We start from the raw sequence: 22809 nt of genomic DNA, 5'->3' as shown, positions 1-22809 counted from the left end.
GCCGCAGTCGGGAGCGCGTTTCGTACCTCCCACTGCGGCGAAGGAGTTCGTGGCTCGAATCCCGGCGCCACTGCATCACTCGAAGTTTTCCTGGCGATGTCCTTTCCGTGACGAATATGACGTCGTTAGATCTTGGTGGGCCCGGCATAAAGCACTTTCGTGTTATAGTATCCGTTAAATTATCGAAATGCGCTCCGATTCACGGCGTGAAATTGCGTGGGTTTGGGCTGGATAACCCTTGAAAGGGACATAGTAGTGGTGGCGTGTCTTCATGGCGTATACACACGTTCGTACATACTGACAAATTGTAGCTGGACATGGAGCATGTTCTGTAAGACAAAACAAGAATTATGTGCAAGCTTAGGATGGAGCGTACGCGCTTGCAGGATCACCCACTTCAGTATTTGCATAATTGAAAATCTACCGAACGGGTGCATGATGGAATACTTCGTCGTCTGAATCACTTTTAGTACCCCGTTCCTCAAGCATACGTTAACCTTCTGTGCGTAAGACCTGATTTTTAGCTTGAGGCTTGCGCTTGGCTTGGCTGCCTGCCTTGTGTTACACGCTTTTGTTGTTAGCACTTGTACAACCGGTGAAAAATCTGGAGGGACTTGTGAGTTATCGCAGAGGCCTAGATAGAAAGTCCCAGCCTTGGACTGGATTACCCCGGTCAGGGCAGCATTGAGCTGCATAAATTTGTCAGCACTAAATATGCGGCGTAGCGTATGTTTTCAGCGAGTTCCTCATGTGGGCACTGTTGGGGTACTAGAGGCGTCCCGTCAACCCCCCCCCCTCCCACCCCCCCACCCCCCTGATATAGGCCAAAGTGAAACAGGGAGGGCGTGGAGCCGCCTATACTGGAAAGAATGGCATCGACCACACGGCGCGGACAAAACACCGCTAGGAGCACGGACGCGCATCTGTCTCGCCGTTACAGGTGCGGCGGTATCGCAGTTTGTTATCACAGTATTCAACACCAGCGGAAGTGCCGCGCAAGTTTCGCTTCCAAACTTAAGGGACGTAATCGACCGCGAGTAATACTGGGGGCAGGGGGATGCGTTGAGAATGTATGTAGCAACTGGTCGCATGCTCGAGCATTTCCAAATCGATTCAATAAGAGCACTTCGTTGGATAACGCACTCATATAAAACGCATTTGTTGCTCGCGCAAAAGGAGCCTTTCCTCAACCCATCCAAAGTTAACTAAAATAGGTTTATCCCAAAAGTGCACAATGACCGGTCGTAAGGGTGTGTGCACGACTGTTATATTTCCAGGGGTGCTCTTATGCTGCTCGCTAGACTGCGGCTTGGGTAGCGACTTCACACGTGACCTCCGGAGTGACATAGTGACAAGTTTCCAAAATCGCCATCTAAATAAGCGTGTCCCTCCAGCCGAAAACGTGCATTTTCGTTCTTTGGGCTCACAACGACGTACTGAAAAAAGTAGGCTACCTCCAATCTTACGGCAGCCGTGAGAATCACCTCCGGGAAATTCTCATGGCAGTTTCGATAAAAGCTGTCTGGCATAAAATATTCTGAATAATATTACGTCCCAACGTAACCTAACATAACCTCATCGAACCTATCCTAACCGAACGCATCATAACCTTCCCAGCTCCAGCCCAACTGCGACAAACCTAAGCTAAGCCAGCCCAACGACAGAGAACACAACCTATGTTAAACCCATTCTAGGATTCCTGCGCGTCGATCTCTTGATGTAGTAAAAACCAGAGTAAAAAAACTATTAACAAAATCACGATGACCGAAAAATTCTGAAAGCTAAAAAAAAAAACAACGCAATGTCGGACTCAAACCTGAGCCTTCTCGTTTAATACCAAGTACTATACCACAGCGCGGCAGGGGCAGCTGCGAACGCGCCTGCTTGGGGAATGTTTATCCCATGGAATCTCCGCGTAGCGTGCTTAGCCAATGAGAGGCGACTGTCGTGAGAGATTTCTGCCGGGATAATAGACACTACCAAAAAAGTAGGGTCACGCTGTTGAAAGGAACACGAGAAAATACGGAGCTAATATATGTTTCCGGTTCTACTTACTACAAAACGCGGCCCTGACGCCGTTTCCGCCAAAGGGAGAAGGAAAAGATAGTGGTGCCCGGCTTACTCTCTTCCATAGTGCCTGGTCAGATGACGTCCAAATCGGCGGGGGATGGGTGGCTGTCCAGGACGTGCAAGGCGGTGCCGGGATGCGGGCACAGCTTCCCGCGGTTCTCGCGATCGGGGCAGCCTGCTTGCCAGGGCAGGCCAATTCGCGAACCAGGATGTTGGAAAGTCAGGCGGCGGCGGGAGAGCTGTGTGAGCGATGCGAAGGCTACGAAGGGACGCGCGATCGAAGCGGCTGCTCGAGGTGGCGATCGTGGTCTCGTGGCGGGTGCGGTGCGAGTGCATGCACTCCGTTGTTTTGTCTTCCTCTGTTGTGGTAGACCTCCCCTCTGGCGAACCGTGGACAGCCCATTGGAGAATTGCAACTTGAATAGACGCGCTTAAGGGTTAGCGAAAGTTTGCTCTCTCCCGAATTTAAAACGAAGAATAGACTGGCTACATCCTCTTGGTATTGTTAACAGCTATATTTCAAAATACATCATTAGGGCTTACGCCCATGATGATGAGGTAATGTATTCAGAAAAGATCGGCAATCTCATCACCACGCTTTAGGTGTACATGACAGCTTCGTAGCGAATAATCTTACAGCCTTCTTCGATGGGAACCAGAGGTGCCATTTTGACGAACGCCGATGTGCAGAGTGAACAGACAATTTACATAAGCAGTATGTCTTTGAATCATTTTTAAGTAAGGGGAGAGAGAGAAAAAAAACGTTTATTCGAGCTTTCTAAAGTGGGAGTGGTTTCCTAGTCCGGGAATCCATGAAGTGAGCAGAGAGCCTTCGCTCTTGATGCCATGAGCCGCTGGACGTCCAGATGGTCGCTGGTCACCAGGTTCTCCCACAGCTCAGGGGTGGGAAGAGGGGATCGGAGAGGTTGAATTTTGGGATTGCACCTACAGTGTATTATAATATGAGCTCGAGTTCCGGGTTGTGAACAAAACTGGCATGCAGCAGAGTATTGCGTTGGAAACATACGATGCAGGCGAACGGTGTGAGGAAAGGTATCAGTTTGTAGTCTGCGGAGCAGCGATTCTTCTTCCTTGAATAGGGCAGGGTGAGGGGGAGGGAAGTGTTGTCTGTAGGGCCGGTAATATTGCGTGATGTCTTGATTTGTTACGAGCGGGATTGACGATGTTGTCTCCTCAGTAGCCTGGGCAGAGAGGGCGCAGGCTTGCTCATGATCAAAGTTGTTGCCCTCCAGGGAGGAATGCCCAGGAGTCCAGATGATATTAACTTTCCGGCGGGGTTGATGCGGTAATAGTAGCTTTAAAGTAGAAGGGGCCACCCTCCCGGCAGGCAGCTTGGGAATCCGTGATAATGATTGGGTACTTCGTGTGTATGAGGGCTAAGGCGATAGCTAGCTACTTGGCAACCCAGGTTCATGATATCTTGATTGATGGGTACAACAACTGGTACAATAACACCAGGGGTACAACACCCAATATAAATGGATACCGCGCTTACTTCCAGCCAAGCATTCTTCATGATGGAAAACTTGAACCCACAGCACCAGCGGCAATTTTTATCAGCAGAAATATTCGGCACTGTCATCTGGATACTTCAGCATACTGCACGGCCTTCCAGAAAGTCGTAGCAGTACGCATTGACTTGAACTCGCCACAAAAGATCATTTTAGTGTCCGTATACTTAAGTCCCGAAACGGGCCGCTCCAACAGGGATGATTTCACTTGGATGACGCATCTACGCTCCCTTTTTCCCGGTGACGCCATCCTCATTGGAGGCGACTTTAACGCGCCTAATGTTATCTGGGGATACCCTCGAAATACCCCCAGGGGAGCTCAGCTGGAGCATGAAGCCCAAGCAGACGGCCTTACCTGGGTTAACGACCTTGACATTCCCACTAGGACGGCACTGCACTCTCGTCAAAAGGGTACCACACCGGATCTCACGTGGACATCGCATAATCTCTGTTCTTCGTGGTCCTGTGAAAATGACCCATGGGGCAGTGACTATTACCCTATATGGGTATCGCTAAAACATGGGCTTAAAAAGTGTAAACGCAAAGTCCGCTGCACGGATTGGGATCTTTTTCGGCAGCATCTAGCCGACCCCTCATCCACCTCTAGTGAGATCACTGCACTCGTGGAGGCGATGCAGCAAGCTATGATTCTTGCAACTCGAGAAATAGACCTTCCCGAAGAACTTCCCACCCCAGACAAACACATGTTAAACTTATGGGAGACAAGATTACAACTTCATGCGCAATATCTTGCCAACGGCTTCAGGTATAAAGATCTCCTGAAAGTGCGCCAAAAAACTGCACAGATAAGACGGCATGCTAAAATGGTCGCAATGGTACATCGTTCAGCAACAAGACGGGACTACATACCTTGTGGAATACCTTCAAGGCTTTGCAGGGAAATACAAAGACTCACAATCTCGTTCACACAGTTGCACTCAAGCAAAACAAATCGGTCATGGAAATCACGCACGAGGCCACACACGCCTTCTTCCCTCAACCCGGTTCACCCCCTCCTGACCCTCTCTATGCTCTGGACCTTGATGTAGATGAAACTAACCCTCTAGAGAGTCCGTTCATGATGGCCGAATTAGTCCGTGCTTTTGATCAAGTCCCGGTCAGAAGTGCACCTGGGAAAGACGGTATTACATGGACAACTCTTCTAAACCTCTCCGAGGACAGTAAACAAACCCTTCTTAAATCGATCAACCACATATGGGTCACTGGCCACTTGCCACCACACCTGAAGCGTCGTCACGCCGATTCCTAAAGCAGCCAAAGATCCGAGCACAGTAGCTAACTTGAGGCCAGTTTCGTTGACCCCCACCATATGCAAACTCATTGAAAGAATGTGTGTCAATCGACTGAACCATCATCTGGAAGAGTCCACCAGCTTCTTTCGCCCTGCACAAACCGGGTTCCGCCCAAACATGGGCGCCATAATAAAAATTCGTTTTTCCTGCGAACCTTTTTGCCTTTATTACAAAATCTGCCCTGTGCAGTGCAGCTTTTACTACCAACATTAGCTGTAATGTCAGTGACCTGGCCACAGATTTTGGGCTTCCGCTTAACTCGGAACTCCGCTCATCTCAAACTTTTCAACTGATATTACGACTTCGAGTTAACGAGGGATTACTGTATTGTTCTTAACTCGTTAATTTATTCGCTATACCAAAAGTTAGGGTCGTCTATTTTTAATGAACAGAACACTTCTAGTAAAAATTTACTAGGCGTGTAAACACAAATACATAACCTTATGTGTTTGTGTTTCGCTTCGAACGTGCCCAATGTTTTCTTTTGCTGACTCAATGGGCCTCTTCGATTTACAGTCTCGGGCTCACCACGGACTCCCCGAGAAGCAGTCCAACATTCGATTTTCCCGTGTATCCCTATGGCTTCGGGGAATCCTCGGACTACCCGCGGGCAGCCCGCGGGGAGCCAGAAGTGGAAAATCGAAGAGGCCCAATGTTGGCAAGTAGGAGGTATGATTCTAGATTTGTAGTTTGTAAAGGTTCTGCCTGTTCATACTTTTTGTTCGATAGTATGCTTTTAAATTTTGGCCGGGCAACCTAATTGAGGGGCGGACGGATGGACGGATGGACAGACAGACAGACAGACAGACAGACAGACAGACAGACAGACAGACAGACAGACAGACTAAAATTTTTGCGTTTAGGTAGCCCAGAAAGACGATAAGGTCTTTTAAAACGTCGACTATCCTTCCGTCTAACGACGATGATGGCTTAACGCGAAGCTTTTTCGTGATGTGTTCTTTTGTTGGCCGATCCCACACTGCGAGTATGTGCTACTCTGGAAGTACGCACCACTTTACTAGAATGCCCACAACAACTCTCGGGTGTGCGCACCGTAGGCGTAACGTTTTGGGTTTACGGCGAGAATTTGTACCTGCAGCTTGGCGTTCACTTCGACCACGTCGAAATGGAGCAATTGCATAGACGCCGGCTTCATTACGTGAGGGTTCTATTCCGGCCACGGGAAGCGTTTTTTAACACTAAAGTGTTTTATTCCCGGGTACATGGAGATCCCACTTACCTGAGATCCGTCACGGAAGTGACGTCGCCAGAAAAACTGCCATCGACGCTGTGGCGCCCGGATTCGAGCCCATGCTCCCTCGAGCCCTCTCGCACAACGGGAGGCACGTGGCACTCTACCGACTGCGCTGTGAGCGGAGAGGTGGGCAACTGTACGAACGCGCCTGATGTCCTTCGCTATGACTCATTCAGATGGTGCTGCCGTCTAGGAGAGACGAAAGGAAGTAGCACATCATGACGATAATGAGCGCCGATAGTTGGCGTCTCGATGCTAGCGCCTTCGTGTTCGGGGGACGCGCGTGAATTGAGGCACACTCCGCTGTGGCGTTGTTCCCATGACCGTTGTGTTTCAAGCTGCTGTTTCTGTGCATGTCATTTTTGGTTTTGTTGTCCCGAAATAAACCGGTTATTTTTTTTTTTTTTTTTTTTTTTTGGGGGGGGGGGGGGGGGTTGGTGTCCCGGAAATAACCAGCTATTTCTTTTTTTGTTTCTTGCGTGTCGGCATCACTTCCTCTGGAGGGGTCACGTTCGCGAACCCTTCGCACATGAAGAAAGTTCCTTGAACGTTCAACTGCTTCCATGAAGACACCTTTCACTTTCGTGTTTTACCGATTCCTATGAAAGAGGGATCAACCACAACTTTCTTTCTTTCACTTCACCCACGATCATTCATCATCATCGGCAGAGAAAGTTGGCTTTCCGGCAGGGTGCATTGACGTACAACGGCATCAGTGAGTACACTAGAGGTTGTCGTTAAAAAGGCGTAGTCAGAGTTGGGTTGCGATGACGTGGAGCGGAAGCCACAGGGAGTCTCTCCCACCCTGAAGTTGGCACACATTTCGTGGTGACGTCCGAGACGAGGACAATGATGATAATGACCACAATGGTATCGGCAAAGCGCACAAATTAAAGCCGTATAAAAAGCATGCGAAAGTTAATTCACATTCAGTCTTAACGTGATGCTTTAATTATAAAAAAATCAAGTTCGCCTAATGTAGTGGTGTCACAAGGGGCGGCCCAATTATGGAATCGTCCGTCGTATTTAAAATAGAAGTGCTCGATACCAAATCCTTGTCTCGGGCCCAGTCGGGGAATGACTGCAGCCCGAACACATAAACGCCGAGCGCGTGAATCATGGCCGTCTCAACCAGGGAGCAGAGCATGTTCATCATCAGTCCTGGTTTTGCCTGCGTAACAAAATAAAAAAACAAACTAAACAATGCAATAAACAAAAGCACCCAGCTCTAGAAAATAAGTCCCTCGTTATAACGAAATCGCTTTACGCGAAATGTCGCTTTGTTGAAAGTGTTTCATCGCTCCATCTGCAGTGAGTAGAGAGCGCATTGTATCCGATTTTAACAAAATATCGCTTATAACAAAGCCCGTTTTATGTCCCGAACTTCTTTATAAGGAGGGTTCACTGTGTATTGTTACGATTCAGCGCACAATTTCCCTGTGCGCACGTGATGCAAGTTTGGTGTAGTGCGGTGAACCTCTAAGTTCTGCGGTAAAGCCGCCCTCTTCCAACAGGTTTCGACAAGCCGGAGTGCGTCCGCCGCGCGGGTCCACGCTGGCGGTGAATCACAAACTGTTCTACCAAGGATCGTGTTGAGGTGTGCACAGGGGTTTCCCCAGGCATCGAATCAAGGGGGGGTGTCTCAATGGCTTTTAGGGGGGGGGGGGGGGGGGTTCATAAACTAGAAAAGCTGTTTTTTTTTATCCCACTTACTAGCTAAATAATAGACGTCTGTTAATCAAACGCTCATCCCCGTGACGTACGTTTTTCATTTTCTATATATATATATATATATATATATATATATATATATATATATATATATATATATATATATATATATACACCTAAGAGGCGGTGCTTTCTATTCAATCTAAGAAAAAAAAACAAATTTAGAGAAATTAATTTTTTACCATGAAAGGTCTGTATTCAGTTTTTTTTTAATTTCTCGCCATTTTTCAACGTATAAGGACATTTTCGAACTTGTTACCAGGGCCAGTGACGAAATTTGAGTTCTTGAAACAATGCTTAGGTAGTACACGAATTATGCAGCACTTATAAATCAGGCACCGATTGTACGCTCCCGATTTATTAAAACGCCAGGATTAGCTTCCATAGCGCTTCGCCTCGCCAAATTGCCCATTTTAAATGTACATGCTGAAAGAGCTTCTGCAAAGATTACGGTTGTAAACAAAGAACGGCATCGAATCAATGAAGAAAGTAAGTTATATGTGTGTTTATGTGCGGGAGGAAAAGGTCCATACAAGGACTGACAAGAGTGAAATTTGGGGATTCAAGGGGGGGTGTCCAGAAAAACTAGGGGGGGTCTACACACCCCCTAGGGGGGGTGTAGGGAAATCACTGGGTGTGCATCAGCAAGCGGACGCCTCCAGAAGAGATCTCTCGTTCCCCCTATCTCTAACTCAACGTGCACTGCCTTTGACGAGACCGGGAGAGAGTGTTCTTGTGCTTCTGCAATTTGTTAGTGTCGTGTGCAACGTCCCGGGAGGCAGCGAAACCATTGCCGCTTATGTGCATAAATTCAGCGCTTTCAGTGACCGAGTTCAGACTGCATCGGGCTTCCGTCAGCAGCGCTGCTCTGTCCCAGTCATGCTGTAAGCTCTTCTGTAAAGGTGCTGCTTCTCTATCGTCTCTGTTCGTCTCTCGCCATGCAAAAAAGCCAATTCGTTTGCGCTGGGATTGATTGCTCACGGATTGACGCCACGCTACCACTACATGACGGAAGCGACGGAGCTCGGCACTGTATTTTTATGTCAGTGAACACATCCTTTCTGTTTAAAATAGATACGCATGGGGTGCTTAAACCCTCACTTTTTCAAAGTCAATGGAACCATCAGTGTCCTTGAAGGGAAGCCCTGACTCTATTCTGTCCCTACCATTAGAACGATGCGGAATTTCGGGAATATGTTTTGGCCGTTATCTAAAAACCCTGTTTGGCGAGCTTTTGTAGTCGGGGCAACCTTTTGACGACTATTCAACATTCCCTTGACATAACATCTGCAAGTTCCTGGGTGCATTTTGTGATATTGATGGAGACCCTACCTATCCTCCCCCCCCCCCTCCCTCCTCCCCCCGTTCTTCGATGCTTCATCTACATTTTCCTTGTAAGACCAAGTGCAGGTCTTCACAGCATTGTCGAGCTATACGAAATGAAAAAAACGTAGCAATCCGCCGATCTTATTTCTTTTGCCTAAGACTACCTCAAAAATCCGCATATGTTGTGTACCTGTTCATATTAAGGGGAGTTAGTAACGAATAACTTTGTTTCAAATCGGTGCAGTTACCAGCTAAGCTATGGCGTTGTGCTGCTGAGCCCAAAGACGCGAGTTCGATTTCCGGCCGCGACGGCCACTTTTCTGGTGGAGGCGAAAATTGAAAACGCCCGCGTGTTCGAGAGTTCGGCGCACGTTAAAGATCTCCAGGTGGTCAAAATCAATCCGTAGCCCTCCACTACGGCGCGCCCCATCGTCTGTGTAGCGTCGACGAGTTCAAATCCACAATCAATCAATACCAGCTGAGCACTGCCAAAAACGCGCCTGTAAAAATTGTGCCACATGTTCCCAAGATATTTGTGAAATGTTAAGGGCAATCGCTAGCACGAGGAACTTGCCGTAGCATGGTTGCAAACTGAGCGGAGATTGCGATTGAAAGTGAGTACTTGCGAATACACCCCAGAAGGTAACATCACGCTTTTAAAGCAACTCAACCCTCTTGTCGACGTAATGATTTTATCAAGCCATAGACAGAAACAGTAATATATCCGCCTGCTCTTTATTAGCGACACCCTTCTGCGTTGACGAAAACTTCTGTCGTCCAACTGCCGGCAGTCTTTCATGGGATCACGCCGCACGTGAACCTTGGTGTGTGTGGGCGCGAAACAATCTATACCTTAATGCTCCATCTCATTCGCATTGTCTTTCTTTCTGCCGAAAGGGGGGGTAAACTGTTATATTGAGGAATATGCCGTTCGATGCGGCATGAATTGCACGATCCGGCTATTTCAGGAACGTTCACGTCAGGCTGTTTCAGGCTATTTCAGGAACGTTTTATGCAGTAGTTTTGTTATCGTTATTTTTTTTAAAGGGGTGGTTTTAGACGCGGTATGTAGGACTGTCTTCTATATTGAAGTAGATTGCTTGCATGCCCTGTTCGGGCAACTGCGATTTCATTACCGTAAGCTTTAAAAATTCGAGCCCTGCTCCTGCATTCGTCTGCGCACCTCAGAACACGAAGACAGTTCAAACTTTTAAAGCTTAGTGGTTTCCTTAATGTTTTGAAACTTTTGGAGTAACACGTCCTGCAACAAAAATGGCCGGGGTATCACAATAAGCCATTTCGTTCGACAACAGAGCTGCATTTTGTCGCCCTAATTCGGTAATTTCAGACACGGAAGCATAGGCTATAACGAGCCCCATACTACAGGAATGGCTGTCATCTGCTCCTCAACTGCCTCGCTTAAGTTATGACATCGCTTTGTCTTCTAGACTAACCTATATTCCTACTTCACTCTAATGTTTCAAGTAGCAGGCGTTGGCGGGAACGATATGGATACCCCAGTAATGTTCCCTTAATTACGGCAAAAAAAAATGTTTGAAATCTCCCTTTTCTGGCAGCAAATTCAGAACCACGATAGAATACACAAATACACAACACATTTACTACAGGAGGTTGGATGCGGCACTGAGGAGCTATCCCAGCTGAAAGTTAGGGCAGTAGAAGAAGAAGGTTCAGACAATTGTGCATAGGTAAACAGTCAGCTGTTGCACAAGCCTAGCATCATTTGGTCTCCATTATTTCCGCTCAACCACGCGTGTATAGAAATTAACACAAATGTTAGGAAGCATTGGAAGTGGGCCCATATCAGACGAACCCACGAACACACAAAATGTTAGGACACGGTGGCTACCGGTACTTCTGATGCCCCAATTTTCGCTTCATTGCGTACATGTTAAATTAACGTAGAATTGAAATTTATATATCCAATTAAATTAAATTAAAATATGTATATTGCATGTATGTAACTAAACTATAAAACAACATTTACTCAAACTGTGTATTACAAATTCAATTCAGTACATAATTAATTTTAATAATACTATGTAGAGTGTGGTAGGAATGGGTGCTCACCATGTCTGGAATGCGCAATTTTCCGAGATCGTAGACGATGGCGTTGGGCGGAGTGGCGGCCGGTAGCATGAAGGAAAAGGAGCAGCCGATGGTCACCGGGATGGCGAAGTACAGCGGGTGAACGCCGCGAGCGATAGCCTGCGTGAGACGCCACTCTCACTCACACAGTGACTCGGCTAAGGACTGCACCGCCCTTTGGGATGTGTCACCCTCCGCTTAAACGGGCCAAAAAAGCATGGTTCATTCAAAGAACTTTTTACCCCCCGTAACAATGATACCAATTTTAATGCAAACATCTAACAAGTAAACGGAACATCAAGAAAAGCGGATAAAGCAGTGGCGACTGACCAGCTGCTTTCTTGCCGGGTTTTTATGACGTGGCAAGGGCTTGTTTGTGGGATTGGCGGCGGCTGATAAAAGCCACAGCTAGGAAACGTGACTGTGCATTGTAGTGCCCAGTCGAAAATGCCGAGAAAGATATTTCCGTGGTTTGTCGTATTTTTGCGTTTCGTACTGTCGTCTTGTCGTACTCTTGTCGTGTGTCGTATTCCTGTCCTGATATTGATGTTCTGTCGTGCCGAATTCCTGTATTGTCGTGATCCTGACGTTCCATGAGAAGTTGCACATGGTTTGAATGTTATTTCCCGTTGTGAAGAGTAGAGTAAATGGCCGTTCTGTTGTGACTACAGAAATGTTTGTCGTTGAGAAAATTGACTTTGTCGTTACGACAGAAATGTGTGTCGCAACAACAGATTGCTTTGTCGTAACAACAGGACTTCTGTTGTCACAACAAAGTTTTTTTGCCGTGCGACAGGAATTCTTGTTAGGTTCTTGCGGTATTCCCGTTGTGATTTTAGACTGGGCGGTGCCTGTAGTTGCGTTTGACTTCACCACTTGAATGACAAAGTACAGCTAACCCGCTGATGTAAAGGTGAGTCAATTTACGGATGTAATACGGTCACTGCTTGGTGTAGTGAGAATATATTTAATCATTCTGCAGCTGGCTACTGAATAGCTTTTATTTATGGGAATGTTATTTGCTGAATGCTGTGTACGCATGTGACTAAGCTTAACTCTCCGCGAAGATAAGCACTCAAACAAAATTGAATCACACACTCAGGCACAGAAACGCGCGCACTTAAGAGCGTGCACAGTGCCCCACGCACACCCACACATTTATAGGTTCAATTCAGCCAACTAAGGAATTCAGTGGACAAAAACTGAAGCCCACCAGTGGTGCGGTCGTAACTAAGACCCACGAGTAGTCGTAGCCTTGTACACATGGACAAGACGGGAACTAATCGAGTCGGAGCGAATCCACCAGACGGTCCGGGTAACGTCGATCTGTACAGAAACGCATAGACACGAGTTTTGTCAGCGCGAATGTGGAGTTGTTGGGCAGCAAACTCTGCCGCAGCTTCGTACTCCGGGCAGCTCTCCAGGTGCGTTTGGACGGTCAAATAAGTTCGGAAGCTCGTCTAACTCAATTCGTCTAGGCGCTGTCGCGCCTCAACATGCTTCTTCTCGAGTTGGCTGATTATTGAGCCCTGACGTCTGCCTGTCCAAGCCCCGGCAGTGTTAATGTTTTCGGGCAAATTTAGGAACTTCATTTAATTCAACTTTGCCTTGTCGTGACGCGTTCATATATAGAACACTGCAAATGTGGTTCTGGTTATGAATGATCGGGGTGAACGGTACCTCTCAAATCAGCTTACCAGAAAACTGAAGTTTGCGACCTTTTAATATAAGAGTTGGGATGATTATTTCAGAGGATAGGCGACAAGATATAACGAAATCGGAAATAGGTTTGTTGCGCCAAGGAACGTCGTCACGCCACAAAAACAGATCATAGAGTGGTGTGAAGAAACAAAGTACATGTTTCGCCTGCTTGGGGGTAAGAAGAAGAGTAGCTATGTCAATCGCGTATTTCTAAAATGTAATTGTTTTTTTCTTAAACGTTTCTGACCGCCAACCGCTGTTAGCACTAAAATTTTGTGTTTGTAAAAGTCATTCCCAAGCAGGTTATGGTTGCTACTCATAATGATAAGCCTGCGTGTTTTCAAGCTTCCTTACTCACCGTTCTGCAGACGACCGGAAGAAGGATGGAACTGACGGCTGCGTTGCTCGTCACTTCCGTCAGCATGGAGGCAGCGAAGCAGAGCAGCAGAACGGTGAGCACTTCAGGTAGCACCTCGAGCCCCTTCAAACGCTCAACCAGTAGTGCCGACAGACCAGATTGCTGGAAGTAAAATAAAAGAGATTTCCAATTCACCAAGTACTAAGAGAATCACATCGTTGATATTACTTGTGCCATGCTGTTTGAATTACTTAATAGTCAGGTCTTTATTAGTGGTTTTTACAGACGTTTCTTAGCTTGTGTATCATGTAACACGTTGCGTTGAAAACTGCCCCTGTAACATTTTGCCTAGAATCCAAACGCATGCTTACGCTTATGTTCAGTGAGGGACCTTACCCTACTCTTCCCGCAACCATGCGTGTAGATGGTGTCAGTAGGCTAGAGGGCGCTTGATGCGTTATCTGCGGCTGCCCTTTAAAGGGGCCACGGAGACAAAATACGAGTTTGGTTTTGTTTTGTCCCTATAACAATGGTATCAATTTTATTGCAAACTTCCAACAAATGGTCTAGATATTGAAGAAAACAGATAAACCAATGGCCACACCCAGCCCCTTTCTGGCGAACTCTCCATTACGTCACGGAATCTTGGTTTTGTGATTGGCGGCCGCTCAGGTAGGCCACCGCCAATCACATAAAAAAAGATTGTTCGATTGTAGTGCTCGATTGTTCGATTGTAGTGTTCGATTGTTCGATTGTAGTGGTGCATCTAGTTCCGTTTTATCGTATAACTTGAATGCTAACGTTCAGTTAACACACGGTTAACTACGTTTTCAGTGCTAACCTTTGTTGCGTCGCTGTTACCGCCATTCCAGCAAATAAACACAAAATTTGAAAGGTTTGTAATATTTATTGCGTTTTATCGATAAGACAACATCTTCCGTGGCCAGAATAGAGCATGGGGTGTTGTCAAAAGATTGTTTTTACAAAACGAGCAAGGTTTGATTTTGGGTTTGTAGCCATCTGAACCACAGCGAAAATGAACTAGCGTTCCGAGAGAACTATGGCGTGGCCAGAAGTGCCCTCACATCCAGTGATGATGCCCATTTTGGTGACCACCTGCCTGTCACTCCATTTGTTGGCGGCCGGTATCAGTATGGGAAGGTCATCGCCACTAACCCAATATCATCGTCTTCTGCGGCTTATTTGGCTCTGCACTCGCTTATACACTCCATTTTATGGGCGCGTTAGGCGGCGGAAAGCGGCCGCTTCCCGAGCGACAAGCCGGAAGCTGCGCGAAAGCAGCGCCACCGCGCTGCCAACTTAGCTCGACGTCACCTCATTTCGCACGCGCGCCCCGTCGTTCTTTGCTTTTCTGTCGCTTTCTTTCCGCGGATCGACGGCGCAGCCATTTCGCGACGCGGACCATGCATTGCTTAGGCAATAAAATACGAATTGCCGTTTATGTATTTCTGAGTGTTTATTCGTTATTATATCCCCGCCGCCAGAGAAACCACATCGTAGCGGTGTCTCTGAATGCGTGAAGAGGATCCGCCCTGTGCTCACCATACAGGCTTCTCCGGCGGCCATGCCCCCGCCGATGAGGATCATGACCCCCCACTGTGCCCGGTCGCTCGCCTCTCGCCACGTGATGATGGGTTCGCTCTTCCACGGACGCCTCGGGTTGCGCGGTATGGCGAACAGCAGCAGCGTTACCAGCATGGCCGGGGCGGAGGCCTTGATGGCACTGCGCGGACGGTTGACAACTGTCAGGGGCACAGTCGCTCGGGGGGTCAAAATTTAAAACTAGGCAGAGCGTTGCACTCGCAAAATAAGGAAGACGATTGCAGGAACACGTAATGCAAGCACGGCGAAAGCTGTAACCAGGCTTGTACTAGCGCATTTCCCGGCTGCATGCTGGCCAGAAGCGTGCCAGAGGGCCCGTCGTTAAAGGGACACTAAAGGCAATGAACGTTTTGCTTTAACGGGAAGTTAATACGTTTCGTAGCTGTCTTATCTTTGGTTCCACGACCAACGATGCTTTGTTTGGTGCGAAATAATTAAACCGGGCATTTCTCTTTATTTGTAATAAAGTGTAAAGATAAAGTTAGTGGATGTTGTTAAAAAAAATTTCGCAATCAAAATGGGCTTACGCGCTTGCAAAATTCGCAGCAATGGTGCGCACTTTCGACATCTTTTGGGGCTTAGCCTACTCATTTCTGTGAAAGTGAAGCGCCATTGTTCGTATGTTCTCACGTCACCGGAAAACAGAGGGAATGACGATAAGAAGAAAAGATATTTTGATCATGATTATCCCAAATTACAACAGCTTTCATTGCCTAACAAACACAGAAGGCTGTTTGAACGGCTGAATGATTCTACATCAATGTCATTCGCGTGTAGTGACGCATATATGGTGTGGACATTACATGGCATTGTTTTCAGCCTCCATTTCCCACAAACCTTTGTTCAAGTTTGACCCTAGCCACGAAGGAATGTTTGTCAGCTTCAGGAAAAAGAAAAGAAAACGCCCATGCACCTAGATTTTAGCACCGATTAAAGATTCACATGCGGTCTAAACTGACCCCCAGCGTTCCACTAGGGCACGCCTTATAGCCCAGGTGCTGCTTGGGCGCGGTAAACTCCCAGTCTTTAAAGACTTCAGTTTACAGCATACAAGCATATTGAGCAATGAGTAGAGGAAACTGTACATGCTTAGATGCTCCGACACGTATGCTTCCCTCTTCGACATAGAGTCGCACTCAGCGAGAGTCACGTGTACAGTCAACTTGTATGCAGCGTAAATGATTCTTCCAGAACATCAAAGTAGCCGTTAATTTAAAGTGCAGCTTCTGTATTGCCGTTCTAACACCGCTTTTTTTTTCATGTTTAGTTTGTGGCAGCATTTCAAGCGAGATAACAAACATTTCTTCAAGACGTTATCCTTATCACTAAAGGTGCACGATCGCTTGCTTGTAGACGTGTATTTCTTGTACATCTTCAAGACACTTTTACTGCTCCCTCAGCGGCTAAAGGAACGCAGTCCTTCTCTCACACGTATTCGCACAAGAGTCGCTGTGTATACAGCCTAGAGTGCGTAATGGTTGTGTCGTCCTGACGACGCGAGAAGTCTTAACTTACCTTCCAAAGGGGAGACTGTCCACCCATCCCGGCAGGAGCAGTGACTCCATGGTCACCCACAGCAGGATCATCACAGCCATCAGGAACATGACACACACCTCTGGGAAGCTAAAGATGAAACAAAAACAGCGGCGCCAATTTTAAATCCGCACGTTGGTAATTGTACAATAATAGTAAACGATATAATAGTACAGCATCAGAAAAATTGTATTTAAAAGGGCAATGAAGGCTCGATGATGTTTCATTTAGCGGCGCGACCACATCTCGTAGCTCTCTCGGCTTTTGTTCGACGACCACCAGTGCCTGGCTCACTGAGAAAAAAATAATTCAAGTGGCATTTTTCTCTCACGTTTCCGATGGATGCTTGCAGGCGTTCAATAGCATGTCACCCGCCGTGGTGGCTAAGGCGTTGTGCTGCTGAGCACGAGGACGCAGGTTCGAATCCCGTCCATGCCGGCTGCTTTTCTGATGGAGGCGAAAAGCAAAAACGCCCGTGTGTACGAGATTTCAGCGCACGTTAAGGATCCCCAGGTGGTCAAAATTAATCCGGAGCCCTCCAGTACGACGCGCCTCATCGCCTGTGTTGCGTCGGCGCGTTAAACCCTACGATCAATCAATCAATCAATCAATCAATCAATCAATCAATCAATCAATCAATCAATCAATCAATCAATAGCACGTCACAAATAGCCCAGAGCAAGCCGTTAAAGGGGAGCTTTGTTTTCTCACTGATGACATCTGCAACGCGAAAACGCCCTGCAGGGAAGGCAACATCCCTGACGATGATGATGAATGATCGTGGCTGAAGGGAAAGAAAAAGACGCTTCAGTGGGTCCCTGAATCCAACGTGGGTGCCTCGCGTTATGAATCCGGCGACTATCCGATTGCTCCATTTCGAAATGGCCGAAACTCAGTCCTAACTCGGACGAAAATCAAAGAAGCCATTACGCGAAAGCTTCGCGTTCAACCATTGGCGGCGTTAGACGAAAGGGTACATGATCTTTTTCGATTTTACTCCATATCGCGATATCTCAGAGCACCTCTTGTCATTGGCTTTCACTTGCGACGAAAATATTGAAGTCCAATCAGAAACAGATCGCTGTATTTACACCATCACGGTATGAAGGCACCCAGGCAAAATTGGTAATTAAAGGGTCTGCTTCATCACCGCGACGAAGCTTTACAAAAAAAATGGTTCCTTTTGGCAGCACTTGTACGAAATACGCACGTAACTGCTAAGTGCAGTTGTCGGCCGTCTCGTCTCAAGCCAAATGCGCAAACTTAGTAATCTCTCATTTTTCCACTACTTGTTGCATGTATCTGCCCTAGTGGTAACAAGGGAAGGTAGGCGCTCGCGTTTACCCGCACGCATGCGTCTTTTGGCAGCGCCAGTGCACAAACCAAGGCATTTCACCGAAATTAAAATTAAGACAAAGTCTGGGCTAAGACATCCTTTTTAATGTTTGCTAGCTGAGGTTTGTGCCCCTAAGAAATCAGCACCCATCTCCTCTGGGAAGAAGGACGGCCAGCGAGGCTAGGTGCAGGGCAAGGAGTGCACGAAACAGAATACGCTTGTTTGTAATTTGCGATTGCGCATTCTTCATAGCCAATTGCCTGACTGAAACTTGGAATAAGGACTACAGATTTACTCTAAGGCATTAACATGGGCTGTCCGTTTTCCTACTGTGCCGTGGGCAGTTTGCTTTCTTACACATTAACCCTAACCACTCGACCACGAAGGACTGCAGTCAGCTCGCATCAGGCCGTAAGGCGTCCACGTTGAAATCTCCCCTCAGCGGAACGGATATGTCAACGGTAAGCGCGAGAAGCCTGCCTGCGCGTGCGCGCACTTCCCTTCTTTCCAAATGCACGCATACGAATGCACGCATAGACGCTGCGCATGACGAGCAATACACACGACTCGGAGGTGGCATCAGTGGAGAGGAGTATAAAATAAGGCTGTCACCATACTTCCTCCGTAGATGACCATGCTTCAGTGTGTGCAACACAATGTGGGAAGACCAAATTACAATGACCAGGCTTATGCTAATATATTTAAAGTCGGCTTCGCCTCTAATCACAAATGCACTGCTGGGAAGACATTTTTCAGGGGCAATATAGGATCTCGATATACGGAGGCCCTAAGACGTGTTTATTATTGTTTATGAATTCTTTCATACGCTGTACAAATGTCCGCGAGTTTTCGATCCACACGGGCGCGAGAACTGCGGGGATTATACATATACAGCTTCGCTTTAAAAGCACATAATGAGAACTTTTGGATGTTCCTGCGTGCATTTAATTTGCAATTACATGCCCATGCGGGCGCAGTGTTTGTTTCAGAATAACACTTAGGCAAGCTTCAATAATCTCGCGGTTCACCATTCAAGATTCGTGATGTCACGTGAATAGAGGGTGGAAATGCATGGGGCGGCGTTACCTGCTTTCACGATTTGGGCATTTTCTTCCATAAAAGCAAGTGCTGCTGCGGCCGCTAGTGTCATATCGTATTACCGACACTCTAATTTGCGTACGTACATAAGCCAACTCGCTTTCACTTTGTTGCCCTTTAATGGGACACTGCAGCGTTGTCGATAAACTCTTTTAACCATTATGTCGTGTCTGGAAGAACTTCAAAATAAAGTTATCGCCACCACAGATATGCGCTGCATAATTTTCTCTCCGCACCATATACCTCTGCTACTCTTTGTATTCATTTTGTCGCGACCTTCTATAAAGCGACTATCGAATGAGTTTATTTTTACGACTAAAAGAAAGCCCGATAATAACAACGGTATCGGTTACGTGACGTAACTAAAGTACAAAATACAATGCCCAGACTTTGAAGAATTCCGAGAAAGGAGGAAAAAAATTTGAGATGAAGGAAGGAAGAAGGAAGGAAGGAAGGAAGGTAAGAAAGTCAACCTGGCTAGAGCCTAGTTTACTATCCTGCACGTGGGAAAGGGAAAATAGGCAAAGAAGAGAAAAGAAAGAATGAAGAAAAGTTGGAGCAGACACGTATGTACAGCGCTGAAGCACTGACACCGTTTGAGAGAGCTCCCAGGTTATGTCCGCCGAGGCATAATATTTGTCACAGGCGTTTTTTGGCCACCTAATCTATGGGCTGGATGTGCTCACTTGCTGTTTCAAAGAGACATTAGATGTTGTAAATATTTGAGAAAGGGTTGCTGGCAACTTTTAGGCCCGAGTTTGTGGTTATCAAAGTTAAATCCTCACGTCAATTTTAGACAGCAGAGTTAAATATTTCCCGAGGGTAGCGTTGCGTTTAATTGGCATGCCAGAAAAATCTTTGGTGGACCTAAGTATAAATTATTTTGTGGCATCCTGGTGTGGTGTATATCATCAGCCTGTACGTTGCTTGGAATTAATGAGTGAGTTCTTCCATTTTATTTGAGAAGAAACTAACAAAGTAGTAGAACCGATAACTAACTATACAATAAAACTGTACAGCAGGTAGAACTGCGATGGTGGTTTGGAAATTCCTCGAGAATGTCGGGAACCAATTTTGAGCTGCAGTATGTAGATATAGTCTGGTACTGTTGATGCCGCTATTTCAACCACATAAGCAGCACTCATGAGCCTTATCAAGCAGCCACGTTTTTTTAAAGATGGGCCTTACAAATGCAAAGCGACACAGTGTCAACAATAGCAAACTATTTAAATATTTCAATTGTTTGCAACTTTCTACTCCTTGCATCCTTCTTAGTATTTTAAGTAGTTCTTCTTGCCATCCTTACTCTTGAAAATAACAAGCTAGATTACCCAATACATATGTAAATGAGAACCACGCATGAATTCTTCCAAAACAAATTCATTTTACCACTATACCGACACGCAGCAAAATTAAAAAGGTGTTCAATTCGATTCAATGCATCAGTCAAAATACTTATAGATTGTGTGGGGCCACGACGGATTTCAGGGCATCTTAATTCCGTACTGTAGCTCCCCCTAAAGCAGTATGCCTTCTAGTTAGCATTAAAACAGTAAACAAAGAACATTAGTTGTGTGCAGCAATTGGTTCGTCAGAAATTGACGTCTGTAGTTGTACTGGTATCAAGCGTCATCTGTACCAGGTTTCATAGTTTCAGCAACCTGTAATTAATAATAGGCCTACCTAATTGGTCCAAGTTCGCCGTATCGCCTTGCGATTTCTTCTCGAATCTTCTGCTCCGTCGTCCCTCGATTTGAGCTTTTGCTAAAATAAAAAAGGACATAGGTATGAGCACTCAATTTATTCGACGAACTTCTAGTACACCTCAATACTCAAAAGCTTGTATCAAACACCTTCTACCTCCCCTTATTTCTAGGCTTGATAATACGGATTCCACATTTGCTGAAACATCATGGCCTAAAAAATTGTCTCTACCCGTATATTAGTTGAATTCCTACACGTGCATCGAAAGATCAGAAAACAGAAAGCTTTTCTCTACAGAAGTTGCATATAGCATTATGATTCACAAGACTGTACTAAGTCAACCTATCCTCACCTGCTTGTTTTGTGAACTTATAAGGTAACTATAATATAGCCTGGTGCATTTTGTTTCCCTTTTACGCAGTGTCTAGAGTGCCGTCCGACGGCACACTAGCTCATCGCCGCAGGCATGGCTTGAGTGCCGTCCGGCGATAATTTAAGCGCAGGCTAGCACCGACCACGGCGTTTGTGTGTGGAGTGTCCGTGTTAGTTTCTTGACCCCAAGGACGGTGGTTCGAGACCGGCTCTTGCCTCGTTTTCTCGTTTTTTTTTTTCACGTTTATATTGAACTATGCTTTATGGCTAGGGTTGTTTTGGTATAGTAAATGATTTCTTTCTGTGCATTTCGTCATGTTATGTTTAGGTTAGGTTGCCTAGCTTTACGTTATCTAGAGCGCTGTAGTACCAGACGCGGCAATTTTGTTACAAAACGCGGGTGCACGCCGATATAGTGGAGAGCTTATAACACCGCCAAACGACACTCTAGACACGGCCTTCCTTTTAAAGTGTGTTAATGACTATTTGACACACGTAGCGTGCCCGAAAATGTAAATAAAGCATAAACACATTCGAGGTACAATTTGTCATTGTAATATTCAGTACGCTTAATGGAGTAGCTGACATTTTCCTTGTAAGAAATTGCAGTGAAGTTGACTGCGGCAATTGGTTGAAAGGAGGTCTTACAAAGTTCTGATAGAAGACAGTAGCAGGTAGGCCCAGGCGACGAGAACACACAGAATCATAGTCGGTATGTTGTACAACATCCAGCTTGCGAATGATACTTCAGTCGATTTCGGGAACATGCTGCGAAAAAGACATTGTTAGCAAAATAGCAACGCAATCCGAAGCCTTGTACTCAGTCAAATAATAAAAAAAAACTCTAACGTGTGCAGCAAATGTGCAGCAAGAACTACATTATTTTTTTATTATGAGAAATGAAGATACCGGGAACAAGGGTGGACTAAGTAAAGTTTTGTCGTTCTTCCCTTCAATCTTCTTGTGAGTCAAATAGCAATGTTTACTTTCAAACGCTATCAAGTTCAACTTTCACTTTGTGTGTGCGTACGTGTGCGTATGATTAATTTACAATTACGCACAAACACATATATCTAAAAATGTTATAGGTCATGTATGCTTCAGCGAGACATTTCTGCGTCCAAAGTTGACCAGTTATAAAAATATGAGAAGATTAACCAAGCCGCTGTTTTGGCCTCTGAACGGTGCAGCTCTTTTTTTATAAAGTCGGCTAAAACCTTGCAGGTGGGATAAAACATTGCAGACTTTTACATCTTCGAAAGATTTGAAAGTCTAAGTTCTGGTTAAGCGCGCCGAAGCAATACCTAGGTTGTGAGACGCGCGGTAGTTGGGGGCTTCAGAATAATTAAGACCACCCGCACTCTAAGGCAGCCCCGTGGTTACAATCAACACAATGACCTCCACTGACTAATCTATGCCGCTAACAAAGTCAATTTGACGAACGGACGAATGACAGCAACGTGCATACCATTTGTTTCAAAAGTGTGAAATGCAGTTGCATTTGATAATGCAGAAAGTCATGCTTCTTTACGAGATGCCACAGCGCAAGCAGAGCTCGTGTTTCAAATCGTATGGCCGACATCGTCATTCGCCAAATTTCATTGTTGGCTGCATGATTTGGTTAATCGAGGACGTTGTGGGAAAGCTAAACCACCGGACTGCCTTATAGCGCGGGGACTGGCACCTGCGACTTTGAAGATAATCAATTTCGCTTTTTCCTTCATGCCTGGAAGCACATGCAACGGCAG

At 46.2% G+C, this 22809-nt stretch overlaps 1 protein-coding gene across 2 annotated transcripts in view; it reads right to left on the bottom strand.

Moving 5' to 3' along the window:
* Positions 1–7098: 7098 nt before the first annotated feature.
* Positions 7099–22809, bottom strand: part of LOC144146136 (Na(+)/citrate cotransporter-like) — a 30611-nt gene continuing 14900 nt past the window's right edge. For both annotated transcript variants that reach the window (XM_077678091.1, XM_077678092.1), the window contains 7 exons: positions 21710–21829; positions 20669–20749; positions 16534–16641; positions 14959–15139; positions 13396–13557; positions 11319–11456; positions 7099–7341 (listed from right to left, as the gene is read on the bottom strand). In XM_077678091.1, coding sequence (XP_077534217.1) covers positions 7144–7341; positions 11319–11456; positions 13396–13557; positions 14959–15139; positions 16534–16641; positions 20669–20749; positions 21710–21829 — 988 coding nt within the window. In that variant the 3' untranslated portion in view covers positions 7099–7143. The remainder of the gene's footprint in view (positions 7342–11318; positions 11457–13395; positions 13558–14958; positions 15140–16533; positions 16642–20668; positions 20750–21709; positions 21830–22809) is intronic.

This window comes from Haemaphysalis longicornis, unplaced genomic scaffold (assembly GCF_048455015.1).
Source record: "Haemaphysalis longicornis isolate Haplotype H1 unplaced genomic scaffold, Haemaphysalis longicornis Haplotype H1 scaffold_7, whole genome shotgun sequence".
Classification (NCBI taxonomy): domain Eukaryota; kingdom Metazoa; phylum Arthropoda; class Arachnida; order Ixodida; family Ixodidae; genus Haemaphysalis; species Haemaphysalis longicornis.
The sequence above is the reverse complement of the archived record's forward strand: the minus strand, read 5'-3'. Positions and strand labels throughout refer to the sequence as shown.